The sequence below is a fragment of the Ovis canadensis genome, chromosome 2, assembly GCF_042477335.2.
Source record: "Ovis canadensis isolate MfBH-ARS-UI-01 breed Bighorn chromosome 2, ARS-UI_OviCan_v2, whole genome shotgun sequence".
Classification (NCBI taxonomy): Eukaryota; Metazoa; Chordata; class Mammalia; order Artiodactyla; family Bovidae; genus Ovis; species Ovis canadensis.
In genome coordinates, this window is record NC_091246.1 from 119,380,311 (window position 1) to 119,406,686 (window position 26,376).

General features: G+C 39.5%; 1 protein-coding gene across 4 annotated transcripts in view; it reads right to left on the reverse strand.

Annotated features, from left to right (window-relative positions):
* Nucleotides 1-3,990: 3,990 nt before the first annotated feature.
* Nucleotides 3,991-26,376, reverse strand: part of TUBGCP5 (tubulin gamma complex component 5) — a 58,875-nt gene continuing 36,489 nt past the window's right edge. For all 4 annotated transcript variants that reach the window (XM_069576839.1, XM_069576843.1, XM_069576841.1 and 1 more), the window contains 13 exons: nucleotides 25,147-25,349; nucleotides 23,878-23,993; nucleotides 21,758-22,026; nucleotides 20,558-20,756; nucleotides 19,246-19,434; nucleotides 18,195-18,377; nucleotides 13,494-13,578; nucleotides 13,259-13,379; nucleotides 12,587-12,765; nucleotides 11,237-11,362; nucleotides 10,349-10,437; nucleotides 7,679-7,779; nucleotides 3,991-6,249 (listed from right to left, as the gene is read on the reverse strand). In XM_069576839.1, coding sequence (XP_069432940.1) covers nucleotides 6,203-6,249; nucleotides 7,679-7,779; nucleotides 10,349-10,437; nucleotides 11,237-11,362; nucleotides 12,587-12,765; nucleotides 13,259-13,379; nucleotides 13,494-13,578; nucleotides 18,195-18,377; nucleotides 19,246-19,434; nucleotides 20,558-20,756; nucleotides 21,758-22,026; nucleotides 23,878-23,993; nucleotides 25,147-25,349 — 1,907 coding nt within the window. In that variant the 3' untranslated portion in view covers nucleotides 3,991-6,202. The remainder of the gene's footprint in view (nucleotides 6,250-7,678; nucleotides 7,780-10,348; nucleotides 10,438-11,236; nucleotides 11,363-12,586; nucleotides 12,766-13,258; nucleotides 13,380-13,493; nucleotides 13,579-18,194; nucleotides 18,378-19,245; nucleotides 19,435-20,557; nucleotides 20,757-21,757; nucleotides 22,027-23,877; nucleotides 23,994-25,146; nucleotides 25,350-26,376) is intronic.

Here is a 26,376-nt window from a genome sequence, read left to right on the forward strand (position 1 = left end):
CTTGATATCTCCAATTTTCTTGAAGTGATCTCTAGTCTTTCCCATTCTATTGTTTTCCTCTATTTCTTTGCATTTTTCATTTAAAATGGCCTCCTTATCTCTCCTTGCTATTCTCTGAAACTGTATTCAGTTGGATATATCTTTCCGTTTCTCTCTTGATTTTTACTTCTTTTCTCAGCTATTTGTAAAGCCTCCTCAGTCAGCCACTTTAACTTTTTGCATTTGTTCTTCTTTGGAATGGTTTTGGTCACTGCCTCCTATACAACGTTACGAACCTCCGCCTATAGTACTTCAGGCACTCTGTACACCAGATCTCATTCCTTCAATCTATTCATCAACTCCACTGTATAAACCTAAAGGGTTTTATTTAGGTCATACATGAACGGGCTAGTGCTTTTTCCTACTTTCTTCAATCTAAACCTGATTTTTTCAATAAGGAGCTGATGGTTTGAGTCACAGTCAGCTCCAGGTCTTGTTTTTGCTGACTGTATAGAGCTTCTCTACCTTCAGCTACAAAGAATATAATCAATCTGATTTGGTATTGACCATCTGGTGATGTCCGTGTGTACAGTCGTCTCTTGTGTTGTTGGAAGAGGGTGTTTGCTATGACCAGTGTGTCTTCTTGGCAATTTGTTAACCTTTGCCTTGCTTCACTTTGTACTCCAAGGCCAAACTTGCCTGTTACTGCAGGTATGTCTTGAGTTCCTACTTTTGCATTCCAATCACCAAGAAAGGACATCCTTTTTGGGGTGTTAGTTCTAGGTCTTGTAGATCTTCATAGAACTGGTCAATTTCAGCTTCTTCAGCATTAGTGGTTGGGGCATAGTCTTGGATTACTGTGAATAGGTTTGCCTTGGAAATGAACTGAGAACAATCTTTTATGAGAAGTGCTTGCATTCAAGCACTGCATTTTGAACTCTTTTATTGACTATGAGGGCTACTCCATTTCTAAGATTCTTGCCCACAGTAGTAGATGTAATAGCCATCTGAATTGTTTGCCCATTCCTGCCCATTTTAGTTCACTAATTCCTAAGATGTGGATTTCACTCTTGCCATCTCCTGTTTCACCACATCTAACTTACCTTCATTCGTGGACCTAACGTTCCAGGTTCCTATGTAATACTGTTCTTTACAGCATTGGACTTTTCTTTTACTGGCAGACACATTGACAACTGAGCATTGTTTCTACTTTGGCCTAGCCTCTTCATTCTTTCTGTAGCTATTAGTAATTGCCCTCCACTCTTTCCTAGTAGCATATCTGACACCTTCTGACCTGGGGAAGTTCATCTTCTGGCGTCATAACTTTCTGCCTTTTCATAGTGTTCATCGGGTTCTTGAGGCAAGAATACTGGAGCAGTTTACCATTCCCTCTCCAGGGGAACCACATTTTGTCAGAACTCTCCACTATGTCCAGTCCATGATGGGTGGCCCTGCATGGCATGGCCTCAGTGAGTTTTGCAAGTTCCTTCAGCAAGACAAGGCTCTGATCTTTGAAGGAGTCTATTAATAAACTGCCTATCTGTGGTATCCACCTTTTCCATTACAGCCCTTAGCATATTTTGAAAATTGTTTTGGTTGCCTTGGGTCTTTGTTGCTGTAGACAGGCTTTCTCTAGTTGTGGCAAGCTGGATCTACTCTCTAGTTGCAGTGCTCAGGCGTCAGGGGTTGTGGCACACAGACTTTGTTGCCCTGCGGCATGTAGGATCTTCCTACACCATGGATGAAACATGTGTTCCCTGCATTGGCAGGTGGATTCTTAACTAGTGAACCACCAGGTAAGTCTGAGCCCTTAGCTTATTAATCATAGTTGATTAATAGCCCTTAGCATATTCAGTTCAGTTCAGTCACTCAGTTGTGTCTGACTCTTTGTGACTCCATGAATCGCAGCATGCCAGGCCTCCCTGTCCATCACCAATTCCAGGAGTTCACTCAGACTCACGTCCATCGAGTCCGTGATGCCATCCAGCCATCTCATCCTCTGTCAGCCCCTTCTCCTCCTGCCCCCAATCCCTCCCAGCATCAGAGTCTTTTCCAATGAGTCAGCTCTTCACATGAGATGGCCAAAGTCCTGGAGTTTCAGCTTTAGCATCATTCCCTCCAAAGAAATCCCAGGGCTGATCTCCTTCAGAATGGACTGGTTGGATCTCCTTGCAGTCCAAGGGACTCTCAAGAGTCTTCTCCAACACCACAGTCCAAAAGCATCAATTCTTCAGTGCTCAGTTTTCTTCACAGTCCAATTCTCACATCCATAACATGACCACTGGACAAACCATAGCCTTGACAGACCTCTGTAGGTAAAGTAATGTCTCTGCTTTTCAACATGCTATCTAGGTTGGTCATAACTTTTCTTCCAAGGAGTAAGTGTCTTTTAATTTCATGGTTGCAGTCACCATCTGCAGTGATTTTGGAGCCCAAAAACAGAATCTGACACTGTCTCCACTGTTTCCCCATCTATTTCCCATGAAGTGATGGGACTGGATGCCATGATCTTTGTTTTCTGTGTTGAGCTTTAAGCCAACTTTTTCACTCTCCACTTTCACTTTCATCAAGAGGCTTTTTAGTTCCTTTGCACTTTCTGCCATAAGGGTGTGTCATCTGGATATCTGAGGTGATTGATATTTCTCCCAGCAATCTTGATTCCAGCTTGTGCTTCTTCCAGCCCAGCGTTTCTCATGATGTACTCTGCACAGAAGTTAAATAAGCAGGGTGACAATATACAGCCTTGATGTACCTTTTCCTATTTGGAATCAGTCTGTTGTTCCATGTCCAGTTCTAACTGTTGCTTCCTGACCTACATACAGGTTTCTCAAGAGGCAGGTCAGGTGGTCTGGTATTCCCATCTCTTTCAGAATTTTCCAGTTTATTGTGATCCACTCAAAGGCTAAACAAAATGGCTGTCTGGGGAGGCCTTACAAATAGCTGTGAAAAGAAAAGCGAAAAGCAAAGAAGAAAAGGAAAGATATAAGCATCTGAATGCAGAGTTCCAAAGAATAGCAAGAGATAAGAAAGCCTTGGTATGTTAAACTCTGCCAATTCTGAATCCAGTTCAGATGCTTGCTTGCTCTCTTCAAACTGTTGTTTTTTTCAGCATGCTGTGTAAATTTTTTTGATAGGAGCTAGACATGTGTTGGGTGAAAGGAAATGAGTCAAACAGGCCTTTGGTGTAACATTTCAAGTTTACCTGGGTGGTGGTTACACTTTTACTGTTTACTCTAGCTGTAGGTGTCAGAGGCTAAAACTTCCTCTGGTGTTCTGATTTTTGTGTTCTGTTGTAGTCAGGTTTCCTTGGATTTATTGCTAAGTAAGGTTTTAGCACACAGTTGTAATTTATCGTGTTCCTCAGTTACACAGGAGCCCTACTGGTGTGGCAGAGTATTGGGTGTAGGGGAGGGAAAGCATTTTGTAGTATGATTCTTATTCTTGTAGTGAGTCTGTGCCCCTGTGCTATGAAGTACTGGGTGTAGGGGAAGAAAAGCATTTTGTAGTATGACTGTTATTCTTGCAGTCAGTCTGTGCCCCTGTGCTATGACCTTTACAAGTACTTCTTGGTTATCTCCTCCCTCTGCTCCTACACACACACACACACACACACACACAGAGGTGACACATGAAGGCTAGAAGGGGCTGGAGTTGACTATAATTCTCTGGGCATATTATGAAATGGAAACTGTTCCCTTCCGCATGGCAGAAGCACAAGGGGACTTCTCTCTGATCTTCACTGTGAGAAACTAGCAGTGGTCTTAAAACTCACAAAAGTGTGCCTCATCCCTTGTATCTAGGTCCCCTGGAGTCTTTAACTAAGTTTCATCCACATTGAGTCTCTAGTGATTTATCAATTATAATTTAAGCTCCCTCAGCCTGGTTCTGGTTCCTGCAGAAGATGAATAATGACTTCCAAGCTCCTAACATGCTCAACTGGAAAACTGTTTAAGATCAAAGGTCCAAACAGAACCAGCAGAAAAATTAAAAGAGAGCCCATCAAATTCCATATATAGGAGAAGGTAGTTTAATGTACATCAAGCATTAACTTTCCCACACAACTCAAGAATCACCAGATGAGTGTAGCTGATGCACTGATGCACTTCCGGCAGACAGCTTCGGTGTTGCTCCTTGGGTAGCCTCAGCTACAGAGATCATGCTTGCCCTAGGGTCACACAACAAATGACTGATGGAGATGGGGAACAGAAGCCAATTATCTCAGCCCAACATGGGACAACCACCTGGGACAGCTTTTCTCTCTGGCCAGTCCATCTCCCTTTCCCTTTTCACTGGGTACTCTGTACTTTGGAGGCTACTTCCCAAAGAAATTGGTGACAGTTTGTAAAGTCTATCCTTCCCTCAATTTAAACTTTGCTAATCTTTCCTTGGAAACTCTAAAGTCTTGAGAAAAGAACAAATATAGTATAAAACCAGTCTGTGGCAACAAAAATTCTAAACACTCATTTTTTAAAGTGAAAACATTTCCTAAGTATCCTATAAATAAATGTATCTTCTATTCCAGGTTTAGTGACACAGACAATAAATGTAAGTCGGTTTATGAAAGAAGTTATGGTTTGGTATGTCTGATATGATTTTTGCTATGCATGAAGAACTTTACCAAAACAGCCAGGCCATCATTGTTTGGACCTTGACTCCATCATAACTGCTTTATATGGGCATGTGGTTCCATCAGTTTCCACAGTTTTTACTTGTAGGATCAGATTAAGAAATACTTCTCACATTTTACAACTGTTAGGCTATACTGCAGTCTTTTCTTGAGACCTGAAAGTAATAACTTATTCATTGGTGGTATTTGAAGGCCTCCTCAGCAAACTGTTTCCAAGACTTCAGAGTAAAGTCTGAGACCTGGGCTGGTTTCCAGGAGGTCTGGTTAGCTGACTTTGCCACCTGCATGCTGTAAAACGACTGAAACTGTGTACAGGGTAGGGGCCACTGATGCTCAGCTCGGAGGCTATTTGGACTTCAGTTCAGTTCAGTCGCTCAGTCGTGTCCGACTCTTTGCGACCCCATGAACTGCAGCACGCCAGGCCCCCCTGTCCATCACCAACTCCTGGAGTTTACTCAAATGCATGTCCATTGAGTTAGTGATGCCATCCAGCCATCTCATCCTGTCGTCCCCTTCTCCTCCTGCCCCCAACCACCACCCCCCCAGCATCAGAGTCTTTTCCAATGAGTCAACTCTTCACATGAGGTGGCCAAAGTATTGGAGTTTCAGCTTCAGCATCGGTCCTTCGAAAGAACACCCAGGACTGATCTCCTTTAAAATGGACTGTTTGGATGTCCATGCAGTCCAAGGGACTCTCAAAAGTCTTTTCCAACACCACAGTTGAAAGGCATCAATTCTTTGGTGCTCAGCTTTCTTCACAGTCCAGCTCTCACATCCATACATGACTGGTGGAAAAACCATAGCCTTGACTAGATGGACCTTTGTTGGCAAAGTAATGTCTCTGCTTTTGAATATGCTATCTAGGTTGGTCATAACTTTCCTTCCAAGGAGTAAGCGTCTTTTAATTTCATGGCTGTAATCACCATCTGCAGTGATTTTGGAGCCCAAAAAATAGCTGTTTTCAAAAAATAAGTAGTAAATATAGTGCTGAGTCATAACTGCTAGAGAAATACAACTGTGCAAAGAAAATGTGGGAACACTGAACAGTAAATATAGTTTTAATCAATTATGGTTAGCTCACGAAAGCCATATAATAGGATTTTGTACCACAGCTGGCTTTTACATTTATTGACATTGGCTGAAGCTGTTTTCTATCTTGGAACTTTCCAAGCATATAAAAATACATTTTTCAGACCACCAAATCTAAGACAACCTTTAGGGAAGATAGTATGTAAAACTATAAAAAACTTCTGTGACTAAGCAAAAGGGGAATAAAGTGCTGTATTTTTAATATTAACTACATTTTCAAAAATGATATATTTTACATTTAAAGGTACCAATATCATAAAGCTATTGCTTACAGTAGGAAATATAAGTGTAAACAGACTGTATTCACTTTGCATTGATAAAGTTTTATACACATAACTCGATATACCAACCAATAATCCCAAGAGAAAACACATAAAACCCACTTGTTTAGACAGTAGACAACAGTTTAAAAATAAACCAAAATAAGAGTCCCATTTCTTAGCTCCATATGGTGGAAATGTATATGTATAAAGATTAAATCTGAGGTATTTACTATACTGAAGATATTTAACTTTGTTCCATGCCAGCCATGAGTGATAGTGCTAGAGATTCCACTGTAGGAAGAATAAAAATAGGTTAACAAGATAGATTTAAATGGCAATGGCTGAATAAGCTTTAACCAATGTCCCAAAAAGTATTAGATATTTTCTATTTTTAATGAAAATACTAATTATCTTTAACATATACTAAAGATAATAATCTTCACTTATTAAATGCAAATTGAAAAACTATGATTTACTTCTATTTCATAACATTTTAGTTTTGAAAACAAACAAAAAAAACTCTGGGTTTTACACTAAACAAATCACATTTTTTGAAATATCATAAAACCTGGACTCACTTCATAACATAACACCATGTTCTAAGCTATGAATGGAATCTGTTTCAACACATTTTTAACACAGTACTTTTTTGGGGTTAAGGGTATAAATGGGGGAGGCTGAGAGGTGTCAGTAGGGGTTTACAACATTAGTTTCTATATACCTGCATAACAGATGAAAGCCTCTTCATTGTAGAAGAGTCAACTCAACACAGGAAATTAGGGATCTGTGAGATTAGAATTGTCTTCCAGCCCTGCGGGCCCTCAGCTTCCACATCACTACTTATAGGGTAAGCTTCGAGTGGGGAAGACTGGCCCTCTGTGGGGGCATCTAGGATTCCAGTCTGCTACACCAACAATGGGTTTCTGGCAAAGTCTATGTGCCTCTAGTCAGTCACTGCCCCACCTACCTGCTCTGTGGGTATAGCAGGTTAGCACTGAAAGGCTCATCTCACACCAGAACTTAATTTACTTAGATGTCCTTGCATTAACAACTTTTTGATGATATATTTTTGTTTATTCCCAGTGTTCTGTCTTGTTACTCTAATAGTGTTTTTAAAAATGTTCACCTACTCTTAATGAGCATATCACAATCTGAATATACAGAAATAGGAAAAAATTAGCCCAGCATACTTTTTCCAAAAAAGCTGTGCAAGAAATACTACTTTGTCCTTTGTGTCTATAAACACACAGCTCTTTTCTCCCTGTGACTCGCCACACAGATCTCTGTTTGCTTCACGCTGTTTTGAACTGTCAGGCTTGCATTTCTTTGTGTAAGAGGCAGCCTTGGGAGTTTTAAAATTGCTTAAAAAAACAAACAAACAAAAAAAACAAAGCAAACCGACCTCCAAGCCTATTTTTTGAAAGGAATAGTTACAAAAGCTATGCATGATAGTGAAATGTGACTGAAACCTATTTTGCCATCTGCTTTACTTATGGTTTTAGAAATCTATTGGTGTTACACATGATATATTAGGAAGCAGTATCTTCAGTCTCAATATTTTACATCTGATTCACTCACCCCACTTACTTGGGAATCAACTGCTGAGGGCTTTCCAGGTTTGAAGAAGTGAAAAATTCTAAATCTTCATGAGATCAGTAACAAACAGTAACAAACTCAGTTACCGGAAAATATAAAAGGAATATTTTAACGTAATACTCACAATGGGGAAAGGATCCTCTACAGACAGCTTTGTTTAAAATGGTTACAAGGAACATATGGCAGTTTTTAAAATCAGACTCCATTTTCTCTATAGATTCCATCCTAGGAAAGAGTAAATTTCAATTTAAGTAAAGAGTACAAGGAGTTATTAAGCAGGCTATAAAATACCTTTGGAGTAATTACAAATGTGCTTCAGCTTAATTTATTTAGATTCCTAAGTCTAAAGATTCTAAAATAAAATATAAAATCTGCCAAACTTTCAAAGAGTCTGAAGGACAGTGTCATTAGGACACAAAACTGCTGCTTCAGCATGCTGCTGAGTTCCAAAGTGAGGGTCACTGGGGATAGTCCCCTTTTTTTGGCCACATGGCTTAGAAGATCTTAGTTCCCTGACACAAGATTGAACCTGGGCCCCCTGTTAGTGGAGTTTTAACTACTGGACTCCCACGGAAGTCCCTCCCTTTTCTACTGCACAATTCTATATTTTTACTTTTCAAAAGCATACCTTCTTTTGAAATAAATAGCACATTAAAGATATAAAAATTTTGTTTAAAAATTACTAAAAACTTGTTAATATGGGCAATAGCAAACATCCACATCCAGCTTCAGCAGTCACCCCTCAGTATTGATACACCCAGCCCCACATCTTCAGAAGCAAAGTTGACATCACAGCATTTCAGGCATAAATATTTCAGTATCACACTAAACACAAAGACTCCTTTAAATCCATAGCCACAATACCACGTGTTTCAAAATTCTTAATGATTTAAAAAATATCATGAAATAATACTGTTCAAATCATACCGATCTTTAAATTTTTTTCACTTTTTTGCTCTAAATTTGACTCAGGATCAATTAATTTCCACAAACTGTGATAGTTAATATGCTTAAGTCCTCCTCACATCCTGTTTTTTTCTTACAATTTACTTGTTGAAGTTCTATTTTAGCCATGCGTGCACAGCAGTATTATTACCTTCTCCTCCATCTGACAGTGATATGGAGGGAGAAGCCTGCTTCACACACTGGAAACAGCAACAATAAGGCAAGTAAGACTCCTATTTTCACCCCTGCAATTAGGGATTTCACCTACCATTGGAGTTTCTTCATTGAAAGCACTTTGATAAAGCCCTATAGGTTAGGATTCTCAGTTCAGTTCAGTCACTCAGTCATGCCCGACTCTTTGTGACCCCACGAACTGCAGCACACCAGGCCTCCCTGTCCATCACCAACTCCTGGAGTCCACCCAACCCTATGTCCACTGAGCAGGTGATGCCATCCAACCATCTCATCCTCTGTTGTCCCCTTCTCCTTCTGCCCTCAGTCTTTCCCAGCATCAGGGTCTTTTCAAATGAGTCAAGTCTTCGCATCAGGTGGCCCAAAGTATTGGAATTTCAGCTTCAACATCAGTCCTTCCAATGGATATTCAGGACTGATTTCCTTTAGAATCGGACTAAGAGTCCCTTGGACTGGTTGGATCTCCTTGCAGTCCAAGGGACTCTCAAGAGTCTTCTCCAACACCACAGTTCAAAAGCATCAATTCTTTGGTGCCCAGCTTTCTTTATAGTCCAACTCTCACATTCATACATGACTACTCGGAAAACCATAGCCTTGACTAGACGGACTTTTGTTGGCAAAGGAATGTTTCTGCTTTTTAATATGCTGTGTAGGTTGGTCATAAAGAGAATTTTAGATTAGTGCTATAATGAACTTTCAGTTCCTTACTAATACCAATTACCTATAAACTATTAACTCTTATCTCAACAGTCTAGTCAACCAGACTTAACACTTTTATTTCAGGCCAGTAATACCAGCAGCATAACATTAATTTTATAAACAAGACAAGGACAAGCTGTTGAGCTACACTTTCAAGGTAACTGTAGAAGATGGTATTCTGGATAGGAAGAAAGAGCTCCTGGTTTTCAAGTGTCCTCTGACTTTCTATGTGATAGGTGTGAACAATAAACACCCTAACAGTAAAATATACAATCATTCTTTTAGAGCTCTCTAACAATAAACACCCTAACAGTAAAATATACAATCATTCTTTTAGAGCTCTCTAAAATATGATTTTGGACTACAATCTAGCATAATGTCCCAAATGTGGTTTAAAATAACTGAGTGTGTGGGAGTGAGCAGTGAACACAAAACAAAACTGGGTGTCACTGTCATCTGCTGAAGTGGAGTAATGGACTCCAGGGTCTCTTATGCTTCCCCTCCACCACCCCCCCCACCCACTTCTGAGTATATCTGGAGGCAACTGTAACAGAAACTTAGCAAACATATACAACAGGATGGAGAAGGAAATGACAACCTGCTCCACTGTTCTTGCCTGGAGAATCCCATGGACAGAAGAGCCTGGCGGGCTCCAGCCCATGGGGTCGCAAAGAGTCAGACACAACTGAGCAACTAGCACTGCTATACAACATGAATGTAATTTAAAGATATTTGCTTCTGCTAATCAAGACTTCAGATTTTTCTTACTGTTTCACCAGCCAGAAATTAATTGCATGATTTTTGATGCTGTCTATTCTTTAGACTAGACAATTTTTAATTCTTTCCATAATTATATGTGATATGTTGTCATGATGAAAAAACAAGACTGCCAGATGAAGCCAGCTAAAAGCAAAACTGAAATGGTCACAGCATAGAGCTCCACAAGCTGCATACTTACTGCCATGCCCCCAGGCCAGCCTGCCACCCCTCTGCAAACATGAGAGCCAAGTTCAACACCTTCATGATGGCTTCCTTCACAAAGCTGACCTGGAGAGAAAGCCATGGAAGAACACAAACCTTGTGACCATGTTTGAACACAGACACCAACACTTTTACCTAATTTAAATGTCACAGAAAAAGTTCATTAATGCAATAACTGCCTTCCAGGTCTAAGGAGAAGGGAATAGCAGAGGACGAGATGGTTAGATAGCATCACTGACTGAACAGACACAAATTTGAGCACACTCTGGGAGGCACTGGAGGACAGAGGAGCCTGGCGTGCTACAGTCTGTGGGGTTGCGAAGAGTCAGACACAGCTTAACGACTGAACAACAACAACAACAAAGTATAAGGAAGGGTGCTAGGCTCTGAACACAATACAGGCGGAACTGGGCCCATGTCCACTGCACCCATGTAAAGGTGCATCAGCAGTGCAATCTGACCAGCAGAGCCAGTAAGCTACCATTTCCTGAGACAGGAGTTTAAAGTCACCAGTGAATGGGGCAAGTCATTCCAGTGGCTGTATGATGACCTAATCCCATATATTCACATCAAACTGGATACACTTCTAAACAAAGTACTACTATTCCATAACAGCAGATAAAATTTTCTAATTGAATTCAAACACAGTGCTGAGTGAGTATAGACTGTCACAATAAAAATGTGAACTGTTTCTTTTAGACCTAATTTCTGGTAATATGGCACACATTTATAGTCTCACTGGATCTGGTGCTTCCTTAAAAGAATATTCTGCATATCAGAAGCTTACTAAGCATAAAACTCCAAAGGACACAGACAGTTTCCCTTGGCTGGCTTCATTCCTGCCTCAACGGCCAAGTTCATGTACCTTTTCTCTCAGCAGACATCGATCATGGATGGTTGATAAGTATCTATAGTGAATTTTAATCAACTGATCTAAATCCTTGGCTTCTTCGACTTGATGTTGAAACTCCAGCCCTGTACTGTGAAGAATCTTCAAAGAGAAAGATGATAAATTTAATCAGCATATCTTTTCTGTGAGAATTTGTATATAATACACAAAACTTTTTTACCAACTTCTACATTCACTTGCACAGGGAGGGAATGCCTCACTCTGGACTAACTGACTGCTCCTGCACAGAGAGACAAGTATAGGAAACTGTATAGAAAACGCACTGATTTTTTAAAAGTCATCAGGTAAACTGAACTTATATGTTTCAATAAATTACACTACTTACATAATGGTCCTTCTTTAACTGTACTTTAAGTAGAAAACAAAACAAAACAAAACAAAACAAACAAAAACAATCTCTTACCATTTACCCTCAACAATTAAGGGCTTAAAAAAAGACGGCATATATATGTAGAACTGAGTCACTTTGGGGTACAGCAGAGATTGGCACAACACTTTGAATCATCTAAACTTCAAAAAAAAATTGAGAAAAAAGACTGAACAATTAAGAGATTAAGGTTGCCCTCTGAAGGTCACTAGTGTACAGGAAACAGAGGGCACCATTGCCATGTGGACCATGTCTAAAACAAAGGCTTCAAAGGCGCACTTCATCCACATACAAGTGGGCCCTAGAACCTATCTACCAGAGTGACTACAAATTTTTTTTAGCAACCATTTTAAACCCCAAGTGAATATTGTCCTCTAATAACACTGCCACTGTTCAAACATCTGATTTTTCTCTTCAGAACTTCCTCTAGAACTGGTTTTAATATGTGTGAGAAAAGCAATTTTATTTACTCTGAGTTACTTCTTATATATAAGAAAAAATTACATAATCTGGCTGCATTTTCCCTCTTACACTCCATACTAGCCTGACAAACTTTTCTTAGGCTTCCATTACTAAAAATTGAAGCCATTTTCCAGGGATAGCCCTGTTACCACTGGTGAAATTTAAAGGAATACATGGCAAGTTCTGATGGCAGTTCCAAAAGAGGAGCTCTGGGTGCGTCATTCCAAGGGGTCACTAGACAAGAGAAAGAGCAGTCTCTGGATACACGTGCTCTGGCATGTTTAAAAAAAAGAAAGAAAAGCCAACACTTAACCTGCTGCCATGTTATTTTATGATCAAGGTTTTAGTATCTGATATCTTCACATTTACAGCCTCTAAGTATTCTGCATGCTTCTTTGTATTTATAAATATATTACAATTCTCCATAAACATATGTACATACGGCGATAGAACTGAATGGACTGACAGACACAAACCCTGGTCATGATGTAGTTGTGTAAGCTGTTCACAAAGTGCATGAGCTTCACTCTTAAGAGGAACATACGATGAACCTGCAGTCTTACTGGCTCCTTCTGTGGGCCAAAATGAGCAGCTGTGCCTGGGTTACCTAAAAGTCCTTCTTTACGTTGTGATTTGTCAGCAGGATTAGCTAGTTCTGTAAAGGAACAAAGAGGAGAGGGGGTGGGAAGAGCATCCGCTCAGACCTCACCTACACTACTGCCCTAGGGCTTGTGATGGTGTGATCACTGGCCCTCTAAAGGGCACTTGTCTGGATGCACAGCAGGGACACTACCTTCCCCATCTGGAAGGTGAAGCAATAAAAGCTGCCATATCACTCTGATTATCAATGTCATCAAAAATGTAAAAACAAAGTCCCATTAACTTGTCATTAAAATTTTTTCATATGACCCCAAAATTTTATTTCTGGTTAAATTCTGGTTAAATTCCTAATTTAGTTATTGTATTTCAGATTAACTGTACTGATTCAAGGAAGTTAATTCTGATTATCTGTAAAACTATTATGCAATGCCATAAATTTATGTCATTCTGGTACCTGTGTATACATAAAAAATGACCTAAGACCACCAACCTCTCTGGAAAGAGAGCTAAAATTAAAGTATAATTTATCTGTTGAAAACAAATCTTACCACCAAATAATAAAACATCCAGGCTATATTTTGCCCATTTTATTTGCAGTAAGAGAAGGAACACCTGATTATAAATTTTTTGACATTCCAAACTTATAACAATGTCCACAGGCCATGGGACCTATGAAAGCAAAAACAGAATTTTCACCGTTTAGACTCCGAACAGAAAGTAACTTGTTACTTGTATGACTTAATTTTAACAGAAAATGTTATTATAAAGAATATCAGCACATACCTTATAGCTCAGGGTCAGACCATCTAAGATATGAACAGGGAGTTTCTTCTTAGCTGTGTCAACATTCTCAAAAGATATAGACAGACTAGATAAAGAGATATCAGTTTTAGCTATTTAGCATTTTAATTTAATTTATACATTACAAAAAGATATTTCATAAAAGGAACACAAATATTCCAATAAAAGTATATTTTCTAAGCATATGTTGCCGAATAGAAATCAGGTTTTAGAATTAGGGAAAGGGGGCAAAATTTTAAAATAATGTGTTTAACTATAAAAAACAAGATAGAGTAAACCTACTTAGGAAAAAAGATGAAGTCAGGGAAGGTTAACCTGCCATGTGCTTAAACATGGCAGAGTTCAGCAATAGGCTCAGGAGACAGACCCTCTGCTGAGGGTGGTGTGAGTGTGTGTGTGTCTTGGGGGGGGCACTGTTCTCCTTACCCTGGAGAGCACACAGGCAATGTGTGAGCAAGCATGGAGGCTGCCTCTAAAGCAAAGGTGTCACAGACTGCTTTATCCACTTTCCTAATAAGCCTGAGTGTAACTCTCAATAAAATGCAGCTACCGTAGGGCATGGAAACGTCCCTGAGCCAGGCACTTGTCCTCAGAACAGTTCTGTCAGTGGACTGAGCAATGACAGGACTCTCTCATGATTACAAAGCACCTCTGACAATGCTTGTATGCAGCCCACAAAAGATTAACTGTAAGGCCTTACAACCAGAAATATAAAGGGCAGTGTGTGCTTTATGAGTTTAGCCAATTCATTCCATGTCACAAGCTAGTTAGAACTTTTTAGTACACATGTGCATCCACTGAGTACTTAGTAGTCACCTACTGAATACCTTATTGGTCAAGTGCTGTACAAGCAGGTGATAAAGAAATCAATCCCTCCCCCTCTTCGAGAGGTTCATAGCCCAGAGCAAAGCTCAGTCACCCTCTTGTTACCAAGCAGGCACAGGGTGCTGCACCAAGCCAGATGGGCAGATCACTGCTGGCCATGCCCACGGGAAAGCAGGTAACTTAAGTAACTGGGGAGTACAGAAAAACGTGAAGGCTCCTGGGAGAGAGGGTATAGTTCTCAAGGAAACCAGAAATATTCCTGAAATGGAAATCTCTGAATTTCCAAATCTCTGAAATGGAGAGTATGGTGGAGAAAGTACACAATATGTCTGTACCTTTGTGTGTATAAGAAACAAGGTGGGGAGCCAAACAGTGAAAAGTTTTCTCCCTCATGAAAAGCTCAGCCTATCTGCCCTGAGGCACAAAGGAGCCTGAGCATGAGTGGTAGTGGGGTGACTCACGTTCTGAGTGGCCCTGTAGGGCCAAATGGAAGGGAGAGACTCTGAGACAGCTGGTTAGGAGGTGGCAGGGAGTACTGGAGTGAGCACTGAGATGGGGAATATTATCCAGGAGGCAGAACTGAGGAACTAGGGGTGTGTGAAGGCTGGCAGAGAGGAAGGAATCTAAGGTGAGCTTCACTGGGCACTGGGATGAACAGCAGTGTCCATCAAGGAGAAACAAAGGGCTCAGAAAACGATGAGCTCAATGATGCAAACACGACATTCGAGTGAAGTCACCTGGGCCAAAAATACAGATTTGCAGGTCATTAGGGGCTGCTGAAGCCATAAACATGGAATGAAGATGCCCAAGGCAGGAGAGCAGAAAGCTACACCAAGGGTGGGTGGAGGCCAAAGGATCCGCAGGGAAGTTGTAGGTGGAGCGCCAATGACATGGGAGAGCTGTGAGCAGGGCAGGGGAGCCTGGAACCAAGGGAACTCATGGGTTCAGACTCAGGAAGCTTGAGGGCACAGACAGGCACCTAGAACACACGGAAGCCACAGGAGAAGGGTCCCAAAGTGACGGCTCATCTGTCTTGAGTTAAATCTATGAAAGAGAAACTCAATAAAAATACCACCAAGGGTTTTGCTCTCATTTTTTCTGGGTAGAACTAGACAAAATGACAAAATACACTTGGAAAAATAAATAAGCAAGAATAGCCAAGAAAACCTTATTGCTAAAACAGAATGCTACTAGCAATGTGAATAAAAGAACAGTGAAACAGGACGAAAAATCTAGAGACACAATGCATATAATGAGTGCATATGAAAATTTAATGACAAAGGGGTAATCAAATACACAGGGAAAAGAAGTTTTTTAAAAAAGAAATAAGCAATGGCAACCAGTCAGCCATCTGGAAAAACATAAAACTGAATCTATTTCTCATGTTTTTTAGCTGAGTAAACACTAAATGGATCAACATCTGAATGTTAAAAAAATCCATTAAATCATTAAAAGAAAGCATGGGTGGAATTTCTTTGTAACTAGGAAAGAGTAAAACTTTCTTAATTATGATTCAAAGTCCAAAAGTAGTAAGAGAAAAGACTGATACATGGTAAATACACTATGATACGTGATACAAACACTGAAAAATGACTGCACGACAAAACAAGAAACTGTTATATCATAAGCAGAACAAAAGGACAAATGTCAAGCTGGGCAACCTATAGAAAGAGCTACTAAGGAACTCCCTGGTGGTCTCGTAGAAGCTGGGACTCTGTGCGTTCCATTGCAGGAGGCGTGAGCTCAATCCCTGGTCAGGGAACTAAGATCCCACAAGCCTGACAGCATAGCCAAACAAAAAGAAAGAGAGAGCTTCTAAAAACAAAGAGGATAAAGACCAATAAATAACTTGATACTGACAGAAATAGTGGCAAAAAATATGGACAGTTCACTTTAAAACAAAGGCAAAAATAAACATATGAGAAGATGACTAAGAAAAATGTAAATTAAAACTATATTGAGACATCATTTTTTATCATCAGACAAGCAAAAATCCAAAAGTCTGACAACATATTCTGTTAGTGAGGTTGTGGCGAAAGCTATGTTGGTGGGAGTCAGAAAAAAATACAGCCTTTCTAGGGACTTCCCTGGTGGTTCGGTGGCTGAGACTGAGTCCACTAGCAGCCAGACTAGAAGTGCCTCTGCATTAATGATCTTAACTTAAAAAATAGACCTGTTTTATACAATTAAATCAAGAAAAACAAAAACAAGGCAATTCCTAAAAGTAAAAGATAGAACAAATGAACCCAACCTTCTATCAGTGCTATAATCACATGGAGAATTAGTCCAAGTGACCTTGAAAGACAGGATTCTGACGACTTCAAAGTACAAAGAAGAGAATAAAGTCACAAGCATGTTCTAACTTCTCAGCGGGTTTGTTGCTGCTACTGTTACTTTGGAACTATTATGATTTATTATAGAATAAATCATGTAAATATTTATATTTATGTGTTGGTAATCACTCAAGGGGAAAGATACAAAAGAAAATCAAAGAGGTGAAATCTTGTAATCTTTAATAAATATAGGAAATACCAATATGAGCATATGATTCATTTTCCTTTTTCTACATATTTCCTAGCTCCAACCACTAAGTAAGTCCAGAATATTGATAATCCAGAACAGATGAACACTCTGGGACACTGAGCAAGGGCCTTTAAAGTCTCAGAAGAGATGGGACTGGTGCTCCTCGGGGAGGTGTACTGCCTGGGCGGGAAGTGCACAGGACAAGCCCAGATATCCAGTCCTAAAAACAAGGATGCTCTCCAAGATTACTAAGGTCAAGTGAAGGAGTTCCCTTTGAGTGAAAATGGGACAGTCAAAGCAAGAAAAAGGAATAACTGTAATAGATTGAAGCATTCTAAAAAAAACAAAATTCACGAGTTTCTATTTGTAGTGGAAAATATAACCTTAACTTTCCCTGGCCCCCTCTGGGGACTACTAGGCATTAATTTTTTACTATGAAAAGAATCTAGCAGTTACCCTGCTTATACTAACCAAAGTTTTTGATGAAAATTCTGCTTCTGTGCAAAAATCAAAGGTAATACATCACATAAAAATAAAAGGAATTATTTTATGTACTACTAAGAAGTACAATCTGGCATGGCTGTGGGGAAAACAATGTTCTAAGTGGCATGAAACAAATGTTAATTATTATCATTATAACTTTTCAAGGGCCAATGAGGGTGCCAAGAAACGCAGCCAAGTAGGGACACAGAATGGGAAAAAGGACTACCAAATAGGATGGAAGATGAGCCTCTGCCATCTAAGTATTTACTGGCACCACCCTGGCCAAGGTGCTTAGCAGGCAGGAGGAGGGACAAGGAGGAGGGACAAGGAGGAGGGAAGGTGAGCTCCCCGACTAAGGAAAAGCCAGGACAACACTCTGAAAACAGGCAGCCCTGCCCACGAAGAGTGGTGAGATCTCTCTTCCTCTCCTAACTGGGCTGGACTCTGACTTGGTCTGTGGTGGAAGTGAGGGTCTGTGAGGCCTGGAGTTCAGGCCCTGGCAGTGCCAAAGGCCCTGCTCTCACTCTCTCAGAAAACTCCCTGTGACACCACCATGAATGCTGGAACAGCTGGCTGGAGAGGAAGAACCATGGGGCAGGAAGGCGGCCAGCGTGGACCCCAGCCACGTGAGCAAGGCCACCAGATCCTGAGAGGCCACACGCTCCCATCTCACATCTCCTCTCACTCAGCTGGCAAGTGGCTGCTGCCTTGGTTTTCTAATGTGCAAAATAACATTAATAAAACTCATAGGGATCAGTATGAGGATAAAATAAGATAGCATAAAGAAGTCACAGAAGAGCTGGGGCATATGGGTTATTTTGTAACATTTAAAAGGTGCCTCCCATATTTTACCGTGAACTGTCTTCAGGATAACGTTGTCCTACTGCTTCTTGGAGCTGCACATTAAGAAAAGACACATTCTGCCAGGTTTCCTTTTCCCTTATTTTATCAAAAATTGATGTGTAGAAGTCATACATGGTATCTCCCCCTTCCATTAAGAAGAAATTCCTCATGGCCTGCAAGTATTCAACCAGCCTGAAAGAAGAGAAAAGTCACAGAAAGATCTCAGGCTCATAAAATAGGATTCTAGACCAGTACCAGGTTTTGTACATCATTTTTAGTGAAACAGGTTTACATACTACATTTACTAAAATCAGAAATACTAAAACATTTTAAATACTTTCAAAAATAATAAAACAGCATATAGCTTACTTTTAATAATCAGAGAGGTATGTTATTTTCCTGTAACTGAAAAAATCTGGCGAACTTACTAAACTGTTACAAAAAAGGTTAATCCAAAATCATGATGAATTTCCACTGTTAATATTCAGGGCATTTTTTTTCCCCCAGTCTTTTTAATCTATGCATTAAAAAAAAAAAGGTTCTTATCATTTTATACATCCTGGATTTTTTTACAACTTAAGAAACTTTACATTATTTAAAACTCTATATATTCATGTTTGGGAACACATGTAAGAATTAAAGATTTTAAAATAAAAAAAAAACAACTCTATATAAATGTAATTTACATGAACTTTACAAAGTTCATACATGGAGATAAATATGCCATATTTTAATATGGATATGCCATAATTTAAAATATAAGTTATCCATTATTAAGCAATTTCATGTTTTTCCCTCTGATAGTGAACATTGTGACAAGCCATTTTGTGTAACAAGCTTTTTCTGTGTTCATTTGGGATAAATTCTCAGAAACAAATTTCACATAAAGTTACGAAAACACTGATGATTAATTGATCCTCTCAAAAGAAAAGTGTTCATTGCATATCCATTCCCTACTCTAACAAAAATTAGTTCGAAATCTAGGTTTAAAAATAATTTCAACTATTTTTCAAGTATAAAAAACTACCAACTACTTCCCAAACTTAACCATTCCTCATACCTATAATCTTTTTTTAGAGTTCGCATGAGGTTTCCACAGCAGTCTAGATATTGTTTGTCAATATGGGGATAGAGGCAAGATCTCAGCGTTAATTCAAAAGTCTGGCAAGTCACAGATTCTGATGATCTATCCACACATACGTCTCCACCAGCAAACTTCTCATGAAAGTCACTCTGTTCCAAATACAACCTTTAATATAAAAACATAAGTCTTCTTTTTAAGAGCTGCTGTCAACAGAATTCTCTCTTTAAAAAAAAAAAAAACACTCAGTTCCTTTTTTCCTTTCAATGGAGGTATAGTTGATTTAGAATATTTTATTAATATAAGTTTTAGGTGTACAACACAGTGATTCACAATTTTTAAAGGTGATATTCCATTTATACCTATTATAAAATATCAACATATTGTCTGTGCTGTACACTGTATCTTTGTAGCTTATTTATGTTATACACAGTAGTTTGTGCCTCTTAATTCCCTGCTCCTATGTAGCACCTCCCCTACCCCGCTCTCCACTGGTAACCAATATTTTGTTCTTTATGAGTCTGTTTCTTATTATTTCATCAGTTTGTTGTATTTTTTAGATTTCCCATATAAGTGATATCATATATTATTTGTCTTTCCCTGACTTATTTCACTAAAGTATAATACCCTCTAACTCTGTCTATTCTGCTGCAAATTGAAAATTTTCATTCTTTTTAATACACCACACCTCGTCTATACGTTCACCAGAATTCTCTTTAATCAAAACTCCAGAGTCCCATTTTTATCTTTAGTCTTAAAAATGCCAATTATTATAGAAATAGAAACCTTTCTCCTCAAAATATTCTTTGTGTGAAATAGTCCTTCACACGTTGCTTTTGCCCTAGAAGATCAAGTACAGAGGAGGCCTTTCTAGCCATTAGGCTGAAGACAGTGAATGACGGCCACTACACAATAAACAGGGTATTTATTGTGTGGATATCAACAACTTATTGCCTCAGGCTAAGTACCTAAAAACACTTTCTAAAAAGCCAAGATACACAGGGAGGGTCTGACTCAGCATGTCCCAGGACTGCAACTTCTACGAGCCTCTTCTGTATGAGTGGCAGTGCTGCCCATGGGCTCAAGGCACAGGACAGGCTATGGACTTTCACAAATAACAAGGATGCCAAATTATGTATTTGAAACAATTAACACAATACATTCTCATATTTCATTCATCAAAAAGGAGAGAATAAATGTTTCTATTTTAAAGGCTGGAAAGCCCTACCTGGCAGAAATAAACAGATTCTGCCATTTTAAATATCAAAAATCCAGCAGGTATGTATCACACCTTGCAAAATTAATTGCCAGCAGTGGATCATGAACATCATCCAATTCAAGATGCCTCTCGGCGATGGACTGCATCTTTATCAGGGTCTCTCTGGTGGCCTGCTGCTCAGTAAGGGCCTGTGCAGTGAAGTCTTCTCCGTGTCGAAGACGAGACTGTACAGACTCCAAAAAGAGGGTATACAGACTTTTTCTTTCTGCATCTGAAACAAAAATGTGTAGGGTGAGCTATGTTTTAGTAAATAAGGAACTGTAAGAATTATTAAGTAAACTTTATATAAATATAGCCTGGTATTTTTCCTTCAGCCTGTGAAGGTCTATCCCTGTTTTGTTATGTTAGCCTTCCAGTATAGTACCTTTAGTACAACTAAACATTTTTATACCCTCTGTTAGACAGCTGCAAAGCTCATGGTCAAACATTCAAAATACAAACTTGTTTTTTTCTGAACAGAGTAACAGACCAAACAGGATGGCTGAAAGTTAAGTTGCCACCGTATTAGACAGCACTATGATAACACTAACAGGAGTCATAATTCACTGGGAAAAACACTTCCAACAGTGGCCCTGTAAAGTTCTTTACGTTTTATTACTCAGTAAGAAAGGAAATAGTCCACAAACTGAGAAAATATTAAAGCAGACATAAAATAATTCAAAATAATTAACATAGCATTAAGGTGATTTACAAACAAAACAAGTAAGGTCACACCTATACCTCTCAGAGCCTTTTTAGTCAGATGATAAAACCTTCAGTATATTGCTTAAATTACACTGCTGAAAAAAGACCATATATAATATAAATTTTATATAATATAAAAAAGTATATCAAGATTTCCTCAAAATCTATGGTCAAGTCGGAACTGCTCACCAACAAATTCCTACCTGCCAGAGTTCATGTCCTCAGATGCCAAATGCTGCACTACATTAAGAAATGCCAGAGAATTACTATAAAGGACCAGTCCTGAAGCAACAAGGATAAGGAAGACGCACGTGGAACACATCATCACTGCCTTTCAAACACCATGCTCAAAGGCTCCAATGAGGACAATCTGTTTTTAGCCAAGAGCAGCATGATCTATTAATTTGATCATGATGATGATTTTCATGAAAATAAAAGGCTTTGAGCATTTCCAAAGTGCAAAATAATGACGTATCTCAGGATGGCAAGTATCAAGAGGGAACTGCTGCCCCACCACCAAGGGGGTACCTCTGGCTGTGGCCTGGCACGTGGTGCTCTCTGTGCACTGCAGGTTCTTCAGCAGCTGCATTGACTTGCCAGCCATTATGATCTGCTTGAGGACGGGTTTCAGGAAGGACACCATGGTGTGCTGCCTGCTGGAGAGCCCTTGATCACTGCCAGAACTGGCACTAGCATTATCACTCATCTTTTCTTCATTTTCTGTCTTTTCAGATACACTGTATAGTGTATAGGTTGCATACCAGAAGTCTCTGTGATTTACTGGAACATTTTTGTTTCTACAGGGATTCAAAAGAATTTTAAACTTTAACCTTTCTTAAAAACAATATATCTGCTCTAACTTATGCATGTTTTCCAGACATTCCAAAATACAGTAATATCAACTATTAGTAAAATGATGCAATCTTTAGGTAAAATGGGACTTACCTGACTTCAGTTTAACACAGAAAAATGGATTAATATTCTGAATGGCATTGGTAAAATCTAATAAGCAGAAAGTTTCCTGAACTGGAATTAAACAAAATTTGATTAATTTGGTTTTCTTTAAAGGTAGAATAAGTTACCTATTTTGCTATCTCCTATGAAAGTAAACTCCAGACTTCGACATCTTTTTTTCCACAGTTTCCTAGCTGGACTGTTTAACAATGAAACGAGGGTTACTCATTCCCCTCTAAGGAGATTAAGAATCCTGATTTTACAGTAATCCTCATGTGAAATAGAAGAAGCAGGACATTACGAGAGACTGAAGATTCAGATAAAAGAAAGCCCAGTTCATTTGATATAATCACTGTGTAAACAGGGCTACCTTTCTGTAACTCTAAGAAAGCTATTCTCCCTGATGAGTTAAGTGGATAGCCATCAATTAAAACACGTACTTCTACACACTGCAGAATTTAAGACTGAGATAAGAGAGTGCAAACAGTTCTACATTGCAGCTTCTATGATTCTGTTCAGAAAAATCAATTAAGTGAAGGGGAATCATCACAAGTGGATTCGTGATGATTAAGATTCTCCTTAACTGTTTTATTAAATAATATACTAAAAAGGTTAAAAAAAAAAAGAGTAGCTAACTAGGAGAAATAAGTATATTAGAGGTATATTTGGTAATATTTTCACATTTTTAATCTCATCATTAATTTATTCTCCTTGATTCCCATTACTGAAGCCATCTGACATCACCTAATTCACCATTTCATGGCAAATAGAAAGGGAAAAATTGAAAGCAGTGACAGGTTTTCTTCTTGTGGGCTCCAATATCACTGTGGATGGTGACTGCAGTCATGAAATTAAACAACATTGTGGATGGTGACTGCAGTCATGAAATTAAAAGACGTTTGCTCCTTGGAAGAAAAGCTAGGGCAAAGCTAGACAGCGTATTTTAAAGCAAAGACATCACTTTGCCTACAAAGGTCCATCTAGTCAAAGCTATGGTTTTTCCAGTAGTCATGTACAGATGTGAGAGTTGGACCATAAAGCAGGCTGAGTGCCGAAAAATCGATGCTTTCTAACTGTGGTGCTGGAAAAGACTCTTGAGATTCCCTTGGACTGCAAGGAGATCAAACCAATAATTCTAAAGGAAATCAACCCTAAATTTGCACCAGATGGACTGATGCTGAAGCTGAAGCTCCAATACTCTGTTCACCTGATGCGAATAGCCAACTCATTGGAAAAGACTGATGCTGGGAAACACTGAAGGCAAAAGAAGAGGACGGCAGAGGATGAAATGGTTAGCTAGCATTACCGACTCAGTGGACATGAATTTGACCCAAGTCTCAGAGACAGTGAAGGACAAGGAGGCCTGGTGTTCTGCAGTCTATGGGGTGCAAAGTCACGACTTAGTGACTGAACAACAATTCACTTCAAAGGACTCGGTCTGCCTTTCACCATACCAACCATCCATAAACATATTATAATTCAAAAAATGCAATTTGCTAATACCGAAAGCTGTGAATTGACAAAACCTTGGAAAAAAATTTTTTGGCGGGTGGTACTTTTATATAAAAATGCAAGAGAACTTGCCTATGGTGACAACACAGCTCTATTACTGGAACTGTCCCCCACCCCCAGTATCATCTGAGGCTAATGGAAATATTGGGGAGAAGAGCCAATGTCTGGTGCACCTCCCTCACCTCTGGATGATGAACTCCCTGGCAGAGTCGCACAGGTGCCCATGCACGATCCACTCATCCACAGTCTGCAGGTAGGGCCGCACAGTCTCCACCCAGAGGGAGAACAGCAAAGAGACCTGAAGAGAGGCGCATCCATTCTTAGAACTCCCTCATCCTTGGATAAGATGAGGCTCAAGCATTTCTGAAGCACCTTTTAAAAAGTGATTCCTGTTTTGTTTTGTTTTTTGCAACACTGGCCACGTGGGATCTTAGTTCCTCAACCTCGGATCAAACCACGTCCCCTGCAGTGGAAGCACAGAGTCTTAACCACTGGATCACCAGGGAAATCCATCTACGTTTTTTGAAACAAAGTAAGAAATTAAAAACCCAAGATACATGCTATAAAATACTTATGAAAAACCTCACCTAACTATAAGAAACCTTTTTCTCCATAACAGCACTTTCTTAGTAGTGAAAGTTACACAGGCACAACAGCTCTAAACTGGACAATCCAAACTCCATCCATGTAGTGCTGTTAGCAAAATGTCCATTAACAACAAGGAAGTGATTTCATTCTACTATATATAGTTACTAATAAAAAAGAAGGTACAGAGATGAAAGAAATCAACTTCCTTTTAACTGAAATGCAGTACCAAAATGCTGAGGAAAAAAGGATCACACCAACAAACTAGGCAAAACACCTAAGTTATGTGCTGAAACAAACGTGGAGCTATCCACATCAAAGTCTCCAGTTAGATTTGCATTTTTAAATTATAGTAAAAATATATACTATCTTAACCAAAGTACACAGATTGGCAGTTTTAAGTATATTCACATTGCTGTGAAACAGGCCTTTCTAATCTCCTGCATGCCACCAAACTGAAACTATGTACCCATTAACTATCCTCTTTTCTCCTCTTCCCCAGCTCCTAGTAACCAACACTCTCATCCTCCTATCTGTTTCTATGAGTTTGGCTGCTCTAGATACATCACATAATAAATTTGTATTTGTATTTAACAAAGGGTATGGTGAGTATCTATATCGAAGTCAGCTAGGTATTTTTCCCATCTTGCTTTTATGTTTTGCTCTATTTTTGCCACATTCATCTGGTGAGCTTGGCAATTATAGCTGAAAAGCTTGTTTTATGCAGCCTCAAATTTAGAAGCTAATTTAAAAACTCACAACTGTCTGACACACCAGTTTTACAAAGATCTACAACAGGCTATCCACCACTCTTATGCTGAGCAGAATGAGTCACACACAGTGGACTAGACGTGGGTCCCACTTACAGTTTGCTCAGAGGCTTCTCCAACATTGTCGTATTCAAGGATGGCTTTGTACAGGGTGTTGAGCAGATGAGATGCTCGGACAACATTTCGAGTGTCAGGTGGAACTTCTGCTACTCCAGTACTAAACACTTTGTGCAGAACTTTGAGTTGAGCCAATCGAGGTGACAACTTGTCCACCACTATTGCAAGAGTTACTGTAGTATCTGCAAATATCAAGAAATCAAACTCCTTAGCAAGGAAAAATATCTGCATCTGAAATGTGATATAAATGTTAAGCCACTTATGGAAAAGCATGGCACACTGGAGGATTTTTTTTTTTAATTTACTTTTGGCTGCACTGGGTCTTTATTGCTGAATGCAACCTTCGTCTAGTTGCGCTAAACACGGGGCTACTCTCGTTGTGGCTTCTCATTGGGTGTCTTCTCTTGTTGCAGAGCAATGGCTCTAGTGAGCACGAGCTTAGCTGCCCCACAGCGTGTGGGATCTTCCCAGACCAGGGACTGAACCTGTGTACACTGCACTGGCAAGCAGACTCTTAACCACTGGACCACGAGGTGAGTCCACGATGGTGGGTTTTAATCTCATGTTAGAACTAATTTCCCCAAGAAAGAACTCCCTAAAAGAAGGAAAAGACAACTCAGCAGAAAAATAATTAAAGGAACTGACAATTCACAGAAGAGGAAATTCAAGCGATTCTCAAACATACAGAAAGATGTTCAACCTCACAAAAAAAAGACTGCAAAATAAAACTATACTGGGCAAATAAAACAGAGTATAGTGGGCTCCTGTTTCATTGAGGGGAGGCAGAAAAGGGTGATTAATAAGGGCAGCAAGAGCGAGTTCCCTGGTCAGGAACAGCTCTGAATCCTAAATATGGAGGTGGTAATACAAATCTACACATGTGGTAAAATGCCAAAGAACTGGAGAAAGATTTATTTACCTCCTTGAAAAGCAAGCACCTGCAAAACTGGTGAAACCCACGTCAGGCCTGCAGACTAGTGATGGTACTGTGTCAACGTCAACTTCCTAGCTTTGATTACTCTATTTAAAAGCGTCAACACGAAGGATGCTGGGTCAAGTGAACATGGAACCTCGATGTACTGTTTTTTACAATAGTCGCATATAAAAATTAAGGGAGAAAAACCTGCACTGGGCTACCATTTTCACCTAACATACTGGTGAAGATCCAAACGTTTGATAACACACTGCTGACAAGACTGAACAAATGCA